Source organism: Tachysurus fulvidraco, chromosome 5, assembly GCF_022655615.1.
Source record: "Tachysurus fulvidraco isolate hzauxx_2018 chromosome 5, HZAU_PFXX_2.0, whole genome shotgun sequence".
Taxonomy (NCBI): domain Eukaryota; kingdom Metazoa; phylum Chordata; class Actinopteri; order Siluriformes; family Bagridae; genus Tachysurus; species Tachysurus fulvidraco.
The window spans coordinates 12971975-12985782 of NC_062522.1; the positions used below are offsets into that span (position 1 = coordinate 12971975).

Sequence of the window (13808 nt, forward strand, 5' to 3'; positions counted from 1 at the left end):
ATGACCGCAGGGGAAAGAAACTGAGAGATTAAGTCTCACTAAAAACATAGGGGTGTACATATTTATATCATAGTGCTACTTTATTCTTGAATCCTATTGATCAGAAGGTGTTTTTGTCTATAAGAGCAGTGCTCTGATAATAATTGACAGTAATAATCACAGGTTTACATTAATCTGCTTGTTCTAATACAGTACATTATCATATCTTTTGCAACAGCTAATTTACAGGGACTTAGATTTAAATGTATTTGTATATCTGTATATAATCTGATAATAAAAATGTATGAAAAATATGTTATTAAAAAAGGAAAACATATAACAGTTGAGGTGAAGTTTTCTGTAAGTAGACTCCTGTTTCAGTGCTTTGTAATGGCAAATAACTTTTTCCTCCATGGGTGAGTCCTCAGGACAAAGCATTTTCTCTGTAACATTAGAAAAACTGATTTTCTGTTACTTTCAAAAGAGAGAAAGACAGGAGGCTGCTCGTGGAACTGTGATAATTGTCTTGTGGATATTTCACAGTATTAAATGGTGAAAGGTATAACATGTACACTTAGAAATTAAAATGCCTCAATTTAAACATTCTTTGGAAAATTGTTATAGTATAAAGAAGAATGAAGCAAATGCTGTTATAGAAACATGATCAATTCCCACCAACCCAAACACACCACTATGTTTTTGATTGATTTCTTATAACAGCACACCCTATATATATTCCTTACCTATAAGAGTGAATAAACTTGTTAAAAAAAAATCCAAAATCTCACAACATATACTGTCCAATGTCACTGTACCTGACGGTTTATGTGATGCTGCTGTAAGTAATGGCACAGTGAAATCTCTCTCACTCTCACTCATTTTCTACCGCTTTATCCGAACTACCTCGGGTCACGGGGAGCCTGTGCCTATCTCAGGCGTCATCGGGCACAGTGAAATCTAATGATATCATTTGCATTTTTCTGTGACATGAAATGTCATCACATCAACTGGACTGCTCATCATGCTATGAGGTACAATAAGATCAATGAAAGTAGATCAAGAGGTGGTTTCTCCCAGACATGAGGGTTAATTCATCCAGGGATTGTTAGTGATGTTGGATTGTTAGTACTGAATGAAATACAAACTTAACTTGCACAGGAATAAAACAAGTTTTGCATGCAGATCACAAAAAAATAATGGTTATCAATAGAGATGCCTGGCTCTCTATTTTCAGAGTGGTCAGTCTTAATAGTGTCTGAGTGGTGGAGAGGGAATGGGGTAGAATGGACAGAGTTAATGGATGAATGGACAGATGGAAATGGACACAAAGTCACACAGCCAGCAAGGAGGTGAACTAGAGAACCTTCACTGTATTTTATAATCCATTGGGGATTCAAGGATTAGGAGGCAGTAATTTTTTTATTTTTTTATCAGAAACCTCATTCTGGATAAAAAATAAAAAGAAGATCAGAATGGTAGCACATTATTTGAATGATATGTACATTTACATTCATAAGCATTGTGTGAATATATTTTATAAATCAATATCATATTATTAATAAATCAATACCTGTTAGATAAAAAATGATTATAGTGCATTGTTGCAGTGAGAGTGTGCTCAAGCTACCGGTTGTGAAGCAGGGTAGGGGTTAGAGTGAAAGAGCTAGTGTCTAGTGTCTGAGTACAGTACATGGAAGCTTATTTATATGCCATGTGTTTTTATGCTTATGAAAGTAGTATAAACACCCTTTGTTGTCCCTCTTATTAAAGTGGTAGCAACAATAGCATCACAAACAGGTGTCCATGTTCTGTGTCCAAAGCTTCCTGACCCATAATCCTCTGGGTTCCATCAAGCACCAGGCTCTAACAAAGGTTTTATACAACCGCAGTAAGTAGCAGCCTTTCTGTAACCCCGTATTTGACATTATGTGGGCTTTGGTAAAAGTGTGTGTGTTTTCATATTGGAAATGCTGAAATCCTAATGGATCTATGTGGAGTCTCACAGGCCGTGCATGATAGCTCCAGCTGCCAGACACCTTTGCCATGCAGAGGAACATAAAAGTCAACACATCTTTCCTCTCCAACAAAAGTTAGCTCTATGGCTCTATGTGTGTTTCTGAATTGCTCCCCTGAGTCAGGCCTTTAAGATGTCTTTGAAACACAACTAGCACTGCATCATTTCAGGCTGGCCAAAAAACGATAGCTTTGGAAGTGATCTGTTTTAGGTTTTTTGGTGCACTGCTTGTCAGCACTTTGGCTGCTTATCTAAGATTAGATGCCAAGGTAGAAATGACAGGAAATAAAGAGCTGTATAGTGCCTAGCCTGTCATGAAAGAACAACTGACATACTGAAGGTCTGCTGCTTCAGTGTCAGTATTTCCTACAAAGTAGATAGAGTTCTGTGCATTCAGATTGTGAGAAAGAATACAGTACTACAACCCACATAAAGCTTTAATAGGTAGATATACATGAAGTGCGTGAAGTGATATGGATGTACCTCCTTTGAAGGCTGAATAAAATGACTTAGACAATAAGTCATTTTGAACAAACAGCCACTAAACATAATGCCAACAACCAACAGATTCCCAGGAGTTATTTTTTACAGTAGGGTTCATTGTGTAGTCTAAGGAAATGTCTATACATGATCTGCATAACATAGGACCTTAGGAAATAAACTTTACAAGAATGTGTAAAATTGTGAAATAAAGTTATAAGTTAAAAAAAAAAACCCTGGTAATAGAACCATTATGCTGTGCTTAAAGTGAAAAGGTGAAATAAAAACAATCAATAAATGTTTCCTTTACCAATGGAAAATATAGGACATCTGACATGTTGCCTGGGTGACTAGCCTTAATATACTCATGTTTATGAGCAAAATGCAAAACAGTGTTTAAATATAATTATTAATTACAAATTATTTTCAGAATCTCTTGATATCATGTTTAAGAAACCTACCTGTCATCAGGAAATGGCTGGATGTATCCAGCTGACAGGATGTTAAGGGACAGAATGTTGGGGTCAATGATGGTCTCATCTGCTTCTGGAGTGTTTCTAATGCGGCCTGGAATACAAACATGTGTTCAAGTGCTGTTCTATTTACCACTAAACCTGCCACCTTTATTTTAAAATTACATGATTTGGGAAAAGATTAGAAATGAACTCACCTACAACCAGCTCACGAACCTCTTTCCAAAAAATGTCACCCCCTGACTCGTGCACTATAGTCACTGTCACTCTTCTTTGAATTCCCTGTGGGGAAAAAAAGATTCATCCAAATTTAGCAAGTATGCTTAAAGTCATATACTGTAGGTGTCATGTGTGGTAATAAGTGTGTGTAAGAAGTGATCTGAATTAACACGATAAGTAGACCTGGTGTAACAGGAAGGTGCCATGACAGGGCATTCCACCTCTGTGGTCAACTACAGCAGGGATGTAGCTATGAAAGAGAAGTAAAACACAAAGCATAACTAAACAGTAATAAATAAATTTATTTAAAAAAATAAAACAGCAATTAAAAAACACTTCCAAAGAAAAAGAATAACCCTGATTTATCGATCTTTTATTAGTTATGTGTAAATGGTTTTAAAAGACAAACTAATCTTTCAGTAACACTGATTTTCTTCTTCCTCATGAAAGTATGTTAATAAATGCCAATCATCTGTAAATTAATCATGTTCATAAGACAGCTGATTTAGTGATTCCCAAAAATTCATTACAATGAATATGATCTTCTCCTATTCAGTTATCCGCTTTATCTCACAAGGTGAAATAGATCAAGACATTAGAAAAACTCACTCTCCATTGGCCTCCAGCTCACAGATCTCGAATAATACCATTAAGTCATATTTGCAGTGGCAGGGCCCGGCTGTGGGTCGTGTGAGGGTCGTCAGCTTCGTAGCAGGTACTGAAAGAGAGAAAGAGTGTATAAGATTTTTATAGGTATATATTAGAGTGTGTATTTGAATTTTCACTCATAAGCTGGAGAAGAGGTATCTGTTTAACAGAAGAACAAAAGGAGGGAAAATATAAAATTGGAAGAAATAAGGCAGGAGGTAAGACATACTGTAGTCAGAAAAGGGATACACTGGGAACCAAGGGTCCAGAGGAAAGGTAAATTCTGTGTCTGAATGATTGAACAGTCACCTGAATAACAGTGATCCTTTCACATCTGCAGTTTTGGAAATAATCTTTATGTGTTTGTATTTTTAGTTTAGTTTCTAAAAAAAAATTTTATACAATACTAGGAAATGTACTTCATAATTTATATTTGATTAGTACATTTTTTACTTAATTTTTTATTATATTTGAAGAAGAAAAGAAAATAAACAGCAAATGTTAATGGACTACTGTAGCAACAATCCCACATTCAACCCAAATGTGATCTCGTATATGCAGCACAGGTTCAATAGAGGACACAATATTAAGCCACAAGTGTGTAGAAAAGTCACTATTTCTGATTAATATGAGGAAATGAGAAAGCGCTGGAAAAACACACCAGATAATTACAGGTCTGTGGAAAGTCTATGGACCAAACTACTCTCTCATTCATGCAGTTACAGTATTTGTTCATGAACTTTTTGCATTTATTCTTTAGCATTATCGGTATAGGAATCTGAAGCTGACAATTTTTGTCAGTTTCATTCTTTTCAGATACGGTATAATGAAAAAGAAACTTTTGATATGACCATAATTTAATTCAAGTGCCCATGAACTGGGAATTTTTTTAGGAAACTAAAATATTTTATTTGAACAAAATATAAACTACTGGTTGTGGACGGATTGGAAAATGTGTTCTTGGGCCACTTTCACATGAAACTTTACAACTTAAAAAAGCTCTGCATATTCTCATTGCTATTGCTTTCATCCAATGACAAACAGTTTGGGTTCACATTTATGTTCTTTTGAGAATATAATTGGAGGTAATAAACTGAATGAAACTTACAATTCTCTCAAAATCTCTTGGACAGCATTGTACCTCTGACAGGTTTTATAACAGCAACTGACTATTACTACAGTTTAAATTAAGCACCGAAGAACGAAAAAAAATCAATTGCTGTGATCACGTCATGAATCAATGTTAGACTGCATAAGATGAGATGAGTGCCTTTGTTTCAGGGAATTTCCCAGACCTCGTACAAACTTGACCGTTACAAACCCGGCTTCTGAGCTTTAATTACTGAACAGATAGAGAGAGGTGGGGCTGTCAGCTTGGGTTGCCCCTCCCCCTCAAGAAGGAAGGAAGCTGCGACCCCCGCTGCACTGAGGGCATGCCCTGAGATCGAGTCCACCAATGCCCCGTTGAATACATCAGGCACCAGGTAACGAATCAGCTCCAGCGTCTTCTCACGATCTGATGGGGCATCGCTGTCTGCAGCTGAATTCCCACCCCGAATGATACACAACTGATGTGACATGGACCCCAAAGCAACAAAAGTAACAAAGCAAAACAACTACTGCCAATATGCTAAAGCTGTAAAGCTAAAGTACCATGACGACAAAGACAACATACAAAAAACAAAGCAAACACAACCTGCCATTTTACAGACTGTGGAACGTACAATGCTTGAATATAACATACATTAAGACTCTGATGGCTGCTCTCACCTGGTTTAGATAGAGGCATGACTCTTGGGAACTGTCTTCTGCATGGACGTAATGGGCTAATGAGAGAAACAGACAGTTAAGATTGACAAGCAATAAGAAGAAACAGCAAGACAAACCAGACATAATAACATGAATTAATAACCTGATTAGGTCCTTGCACAGTGGAGGGAATGGCTGTTTCTGATAATGACCAAACACTTCAAATACAATAGGCTGGGTCTTTATGTACTCCACAAAAGACTTTGTGACCTCCACTGCAATCTGAGGAACCAAATACACAATGTCATTTTTTATGCAAAACACATGATGGTGACTAAAATGATTAGAAAAGTTTTCTGTCAAGGAGTCTTACATTTTGCACATGATAAAAGCCCAGTGGTGGACCACGTCCAGTGTTTTTCAGTGGCTCTGTGGAAAAGGCCTCGTCATGCCGGTGAATAAAGCTGAAAACAGAGGTGAGAAAAAGCTGTACAGCTCTGAAACACATTTAATGAAATGTATTCATTTAGAAATCCATATTGTCAGGACTCAGCCTGGACTTGGCCATGTGCTTTTGTTTACGTTCTGTCTTCACGTGTCTGCCCCACCCTTGTCTCTTCCTCCCCGCTTCTGCACACCTGTACCTCGTGTGTCTGATCAATTATTTGTCTATTTAACTGTACCGCTTTGCCTTGTGCAGCGCGGAATCTACTGTTGTCTTGTCCTGTCTTTAGTCCGTGTCATGTTTAGTGTTCTTTTGTTATCAAACCCAGTTTATTTCGCCATCCTGCATTTGGGTCCGTTTTGTCCCATGTTCATAACATATATACTTTCATTAATCCGTGTTAAGACAATAGAACGTTAAAGAGTGTTAATAGTGATGCTCTGTTTAAGAGAAAGGACATACTTAAACTGGCAGAAGATGTCTGCATATTCAGCAGAGATGCTAGACGCTTGGAGCACAGTGACTCTAAATGTAAAGAGCTCTCCAATCTTCAGATGGTCCAAAGCTCCATCCAGAACACCGTCTTTCAAAATGCTGTCATCTTCTGGGTCAGCTAAGAAGACATAAAATGGATGACATACAGTTCAGTACTATTCAAACCACTTTTAATGCAATTGCTTGGGTACTTTATTTGTTACCTGCACAGGTGTTGTTGTTGACCTCATCAGCAGATGGCACCATCTCTGCATTCTGTCCCTCACCCTCGACAATCCGGAGTTCCTCTTGGGAAAGTCCAGTGCGGGAAAGACTGGCTGGGCAGGAATCTGATTGGAACTGAGAGAGAGAGAGAGCGACAGAGAGAGAGAGAGAGAGAGAGAGAGAGAGAGAGAGAGAGAGAGAGAGAGAGAGAGAGAGAGAGAGAGAGAGGCTTGTTTAAGCCATCACACACACAAACACACACACACAATTAATCATTTTGTTGAGAATAGTTTTACCTTCTCAAACTGCTGATCCTCAAAGGAGATCTTGGCTGTTCCAGATTGCCTCACACCAGAGCCATAATCGGGTGCCTCCTCATCAGCTGGAGGAAAAACCAGAGAGCCTTCACTTCACTTCTTCATGAAGTCACACATACCCTGCCCTTAAGATTGACCAACTCGAGGTCTACACAATTTATATTCACTCAAATCACTTAGCACAAAATCTCAAGAGAGAATATTTTGCTGTACCATCTGATTATTCTCACTACTGTGTTACTAAATATGTGTTACTATAAATATATATATATATATATATATATATATATATATATATAGATATATAGATATATATATATATATATAGATATAGATATATATATATATATATATATATATATATATATATAAATCTAAATTTAGGGTCCCAATCTTACCTGATATTGCCTGCACTGCTACACGCAAGAAACCCTTGACCTCTCCCTTCTCGCTGACAATGGCTACTCGATGTACCAGGGGAACAGGATACAGTAGATTGCTCAAATACACAAAAGCCCTGAAGGAGACAAGAAACATGAGATGAGTGGGGTAAAAAAGAAATGCACTTTGTGCCAGGAGACAGACATTTTGATACAATGGACAAACACAACACAGAGCTGCAAAGCGACCAAACAAGCAGGGACTGCTGTGGCCCTTGACATGACTGCCCCTCAGTGGAAATCTTAAATAAACTACTTCACTGTCTGCAACAAGCATGTCTGCATTTTTAGAGGTTAAAATCCTTTGTTGGGTTTAAGGAGCATGGGCTAGGAATACCACTAAGCTCTTTATAGCACACTGGTCAGAATGAATGGACTAAGCATTGGACTGCATGTGAGTGCAAATTTGAAACTGCTTGTATGTTTGGTGCTTCTTAGGAAAGTAATCACAGCTTGTAATCTCAATCTAAAAGTAAAATTTCTTTCACAGGTAGCCACCTGACTAAACCTCAGAAAAGCTCTCTGTATCAGTGTAAATACCTGTCCAAAATCCAAGGCATACCAACAACAGTAAATGAGTCCCCTATAGACTTAATAAGAAACAACATGTGCTGCAAACATTTTAATGTTGTTTGATTCATGTCAAATTTTTATGTTATACATTCAAGGTGGCATCTAGATAAACGAATTTACGTTTTAGATTCAAAACTACGCTACACTTTTGGTTTACGTACACATGTTCAGAACTGAGCTTCCCATCATCCCATGGAGGGTAGACATTTAAGGGGAAAGGAGTGGTCATCAAAGGCAAGATTGGTGAGGTGCAAACAAGGCATGCTCTGAACTAAAAGAAATGATCAGCAAAAGCAAAAAGGCATGCTCTGGCTCTGAACAAAAAGAAAATTCGCAAAAAAGATTGACTCAGAGATTAAGAAAGCAAATAAAAAATACCAAGCTTTACTTAGTTGAAAAAAACACTGCCAGTCCTGACATTAGCGTGACATCTAGATAGGAACAATAAGAAGCAATACTCTCACTTCCACAGATGTGTGACGTGACAAGTGCAGCTGACCTCAAAAACCAAAAGAAATGAGCGTGAGCCAATCCAGTAATCCAAGGTCTCTGTGTCCAACCTCACAAAAAGTGTGAATTGAAATAAATGCTGTGGCATGCCTTGAAGAGACAGCTGTTCTAGAAACCAGCTCTTTCATCTCGAGATATGGGAGACAACCTAAATTACGGTGGTATTACTGAAAATAGTTATCAAGTGACTGGATGTACAATTTGATTTCATTCATTGGAAATCCATGTCGTGTATAGGATCAAATCTGAGCTTGTTTATTTATCTGTTAGGCAAATAATCTGATATATCTATGAAAGAGATTAAAAATGACAAAATGGACCAAATAAGAATCAGCAGTGCTTCAAGCTGCAGCAGAATTTAGCTTGAAGCACTTAATTCATCCAGAGCCGTTCCATGCAAGGCTAATCTTTGAGGTTTAACAATGAATTATAAACATCATATTCCCTGAGAAAAGATTTATCCTAATCTTTTCAGGAGGGATGCCCAAGCTATGAATTCATATCATTTTGATGAAAGTCAGAATGTATGAAAATGACAGAAGACAGCTTTAAATCCCCTAAATGTCTACCAAATTCAAGGTGAAAAACTCATACAGTTTCAATGTAGGAGGTGAGGAGACTCATACAGTTTCAACGTACTGTGAATCTGTATAGTTGGACAGGAGCTAATATTGTTATAATATACACTTCCTGTAACATTATTACATATAATAATATATTATTAAATTATTCTCTTCCTTTGAGATGATGTCACCCTGCCTGATTTGGTTAAGGATCTTTTCCAAGCTCATTAAGCACCAGCTAAAAGAATATCTAAAATAATTTCTGTGACATACCACCATTGCAATCCACAGCTGTGGTTATAAATTACAAACAATTTTTAATAGGAACAGCAATACACCTGCACATGGACATTCAGTCATCAAGTCAGATATAGGTCAAGAGCATCAGAAGGGAGAAAAAGTGTGTTCTCTGTGATTTTTATCATGGCAAAGATGTAGTTTGAGTTTTTCAGAAACTGCTAATTTGCTGGAATTTCTTCTGGATTTCTCTCTAAAGTTTAAACAGAATGGTGTGAAAACCTCAATTAATAACAGAGATCAATGAAGGATAACCAACAGGGTATAAGCTGACAGAATGCCCATAGTAACCAAATAATAATTATTAAGAATGGTTATTATAATTATTAAATCTTTATAACCACAGTGAGCAATAAAGCTTCAAAAAATTGACCTTGAGGTGGATGGGTAACAACAGCAGAAGACCACACAAGATTTCACTCTTGTCAGCCAAGAACTAAAATCTGGGGCCATCCCTGGCACAGACTCAACCAACCTGGACAAAAACTGTCTAGTTTTGGTTTGCGCCTATGCCTCAGATTCCTGTTCTTGGCTGACAGCAGTAGAAACTGAAGTGATCTGATGTTGAATTCTGAGATGCTTTTCTGCTCAGCATGGTTATAAAGACTGATTATTTGAGTTCCTAGCAGACATTTTTCTCTGATGTTCCTTATCAACAAGGCCTTTCCAGCCACAGAACTGTCACTGACTTTTTGCATATCTGTGTAAATTCTAGAGTATCAACAGTTTACTCAAAAATACTCAAAACAGAACATCCATTACTAACAACTGTGCCACACTCAACACCACAGAGATCAAATTGTTTTCTTCATTCTGATGTTTTATATGAACACTAACTGAAGCTCTGGACCCCTATCTGAATGGTTATGTGTGTTGTACTACTGCCTCATAATTGGCTGATGGGATAACTGCATGAATGTGCAGGTATATGCTGTAAATCTGTAAATCTGGTGGTTTAATCTATCACCACCCTGAAGCTGATCATTTTCCCATTGCATGTGTATTTTTCCTCTTATACAACAGCATATACCACTTATACTACTATTAACTGTGCCATTATGTTAGAGAAAATTTGTCAACAATGTTGTAATGTTCTTTACTTGATTCTGTACAGTATGTGTTACAGTCATCGGTTTGCATGTACAGGTTATGTTGGGTATCTGCACAATGTTCTGTTTCTCAGTTTGAAAGAGCTAGTTTCCTTTCCCAGCATGCTCCTGAAACCTCACCAACCTTCCCACTATACTGAACAAAGGAGCACGCTCATAAAACGGGTCCTCCATCTCTCCAGAGTTTCTGCAAAGCCCCTTCTCGTCATCCTTATAAACGTCATCATCTTCATCGCCAAGTTCAGAACACAGATCATCCGACAAGAGCTCATCTGTGATGTCCTCCAGCTCTGCCCCGAGCCCCCCGCAGCGCCGTGTCTGGATGAGCTCGGTAGGTTCAGTGGTCTCGGTGGGGTCAGAGAGGGTTGGGGAGGCGATGGAGTCTTTCGCTTGCTCACTAAGGCATGAGGTGAATAGGAGGTTGCTGGTGTAGCCAAAGACATGGGAGCCCAGTTAGTATGGTAACCCTGTTAGTTAGTGTTCACGTAAGGGTTACCTGATGCAGTTCCTCGGCTTTTGAGTAGCCTTTAACATATTTCATTTTTACATGGTTACAAACAGCACACCTTGCAGAACAGCATGGATTCATCTTCCTCTAAGTGAGCTGTTCATAACTTCTTAGTAAAAAGAGATCTAAAAGATCACATTTTAACCCTTTAATCTCAAAAGCTGTTGGCAGATCCAGACTTGCAGTCCTTACTCTCATAACTACAAAATCTTTCCTAATTAGGCTACTTAATAATTTACAGTCATTACTGGAAAATATTGGTTAAAATGAATAACTGAATATAATGAAACAGTTATTAGGAATGATATGAAAATTGTTTTTATGGAGATGTGTATATTATACTAGTGAAAGTGCTAAAAGCCTGAATGAGCTCATACTCTCTTAATAGTGAAACACATTCAGCACTGTAAAGAACATTAGGATCATTTTATCACTGGCCATGATGATGAAATGATAATGCAAGTTTTTTTTTTCATGCATGTTGCATATCTATAATAATCTATTAAATTTTAAGGAGACAGAGAACCTGTTTGTTAAACATATATTCTTTATTTATGGACGTGACTTGATGCAGAAGCAATTTTTGCTGCTGTATGATGACAGTGTTTTTCAAAATTCCCTGGGGCTCCAAGCAGCACATTTCTGTGTTCTTCCTAGGCGCTCAGCCAATTCATGTTTTTCACAAATAGATCAATGTGTCACATCAGGAAAGAACACAGAGATGTGTGGTGCATGCCTAGGGCTGGGGCTAAAATGTACATACGCTACATGCTTTAAAGCCACATCTGCACCAGATAATATAAACACTCACCTCCCAACCAGGCGGAACCAAGGGAAGCGGTCATAGAAAGGGTCTCCTCCCGTCAGCACACTGTCACACTCCTCTGTGGCACCAATGGGGACCTCTGCAGCTCGGTCATACATCTCTCTCATCAGGTCCAAACGCTGCCTACAGGGGGCATCATTAGATAAGTGATCATTTCTTCACATTCAATGTATGATGATATGCCACTTTCTGTTAAGTTAATCTTGGAATAGATATACAAAATTAATGCAAATAAAAGCTGCAGCATGAAATATATTTTTATATATCTGCAGCTTTTCCTCCCAACATCATGATGTGATATAAATTACAATATGGCACTGTATATGACTAATATACACTACTCTTATTGTTTCTTAACAATACTGTTCCGTCCTTGTTCTGGATGCAGGAAATATTTAGCCCAGTTGCAATATTTCTCATTTGCTAAAAATCTTGCAATGAGACATTTGACTTCTTATACATAATTACTTTAAATATAATGCTCACAAAATATGCTACAGTATACTCATGGTTATAGTGATGTGAAATGTTATAGCACATACCTGAGCTTCTCCAGTGTCCAGTAATGTGTGGCTCCATTTTTCTGGTCCTGCACCTCCACAGCAACTATGGTGCGGGGAAATGGGCTTTTCTCGCGCTCATTATTCCCATCAGAAGGCAGTAAGTCAGGTGGAAGCGGAGAGTACAGTGTGTCGGTCAGCAAAACAAACTGAAACTGCACCTGTGAGCAGACATCACAATATTTATGCATATATATATTCTCACCAAATCATTGTAAAAAATTGACAGCACATGACATAAATACAATACATATACAATACTGATGAAGCTTCCATATTCAGCTTAAATTGCTTCTATTAGACCATGTAATAGCTTGGGTGGTTGTAGAGTTTGTTACCATTTTTGTTAAACTCTCATTTCTATGAAAGCCTGATCGAATATCCATGTTTTATTTAGTCACTTACTGTATATACTGCACTATTCCTTTCATGAAGGAGCAGATATTTTACATAGCTACTTACTCTAAACCTATAATTGTTAATTATTATTAACAACACATGACTAAAAATAAAGCACCCACCTTCTTTTTGAGCTCCACACTAATGGCATTGGCCTCTTTAAGGAAGATGGCATTGCCCCAGAGAAGGTCTCTGAGAGAGGTAAATTGGTAACATCTCCACTTTCTGAAAGCCCACATCGCCAACTCGGTCTCTCTCTCAGTCCATTGCACTGTGGATAATACATTTTCAGAGTGGACAAAAGAAACAAATATGAAATATAACAAACATAAATATATAACATATGATGTAGAATACGATTCTACATGTAATTAGGTAGCAGGTACACTGACTATTTAGTCACATTCAGTTCAATTCACATTGTCTCAAACAGGTTTACAGAAGTATAGAAACAGAAGAAAAAAATAGAATAGAAGAAGAAGAAGAAGAAGAAGAAGAAGAAGAAGAAGAAGAAGAAAAAAGAAGAAGAAAAATAAATAAATGAATACATACATTAAAAATTTAAAATTAATTGTAAAATATTTATTTAAAATACTATATATCCCTAACATCTATCCCTAATGAGCAAGCCGGAGGTGACGGTGGCAAGGAAAAACTGATATGAGGATAATTTAAATGTAAATAATGTAATTTCTTTACAACAGTATATAACAGTGCAAACGAGAACACTAATGAGGAAATAATGGGGCAGCACAAACTCTGAGTTCAGCACAGACCTAATGCTGATTTCTTCCTGTCAAAGTCTTCAAATGATTGCTGATTAAGTCCAGACCATACAACTGACTGACGTAATGGTTCAAAACATGACAGTCTCCGGGCAGTCCCATCCACAGCAATCCCATAAGTCACTAGCTGACCAATGATTACATTGATACCACAAAACTTGACGGGTTTACAAAAATTGTCTTTATAAAAATCTTTATATGGTGTGGCAATAAGA

The 13808-nt window shown here is 37.5% G+C and overlaps 1 protein-coding gene across 17 annotated transcripts in view; it reads right to left on the reverse strand.

Moving 5' to 3' along the window:
- kif1aa (kinesin family member 1Aa) overlaps positions 1-13808 on the reverse strand; it is a 55006-nt gene that overhangs the window by 12088 nt on the left and 29110 nt on the right. For 6 of the 17 annotated variants that reach the window (XM_047813932.1, XM_047813939.1, XM_047813936.1 and 3 more), the window contains 15 exons: positions 12931-13079; positions 12392-12570; positions 11835-11972; positions 10640-10939; positions 7422-7540; positions 7003-7109; positions 6706-6841; positions 6470-6620; positions 5936-6026; positions 5726-5844; positions 5584-5639; positions 3775-3883; positions 3349-3415; positions 3144-3228; positions 2935-3040 (listed from right to left, as the gene is read on the reverse strand). In XM_047813932.1, coding sequence (XP_047669888.1) covers positions 2935-3040; positions 3144-3228; positions 3349-3415; positions 3775-3883; positions 5584-5639; positions 5726-5844; positions 5936-6026; positions 6470-6620; positions 6706-6841; positions 7003-7109; positions 7422-7540; positions 10640-10939; positions 11835-11972; positions 12392-12570; positions 12931-13079 — 1912 coding nt within the window. The remainder of the gene's footprint in view (positions 1-2934; positions 3041-3143; positions 3229-3348; positions 3416-3774; positions 3884-5583; positions 5640-5725; positions 5845-5935; positions 6027-6469; positions 6621-6705; positions 6842-7002; positions 7110-7421; positions 7541-10639; positions 10940-11834; positions 11973-12391; positions 12571-12930; positions 13080-13808) is intronic. The other 11 variants (XM_047813947.1, XM_047813946.1, XM_047813945.1 and 8 more) reach the window with 4 other exon arrangements.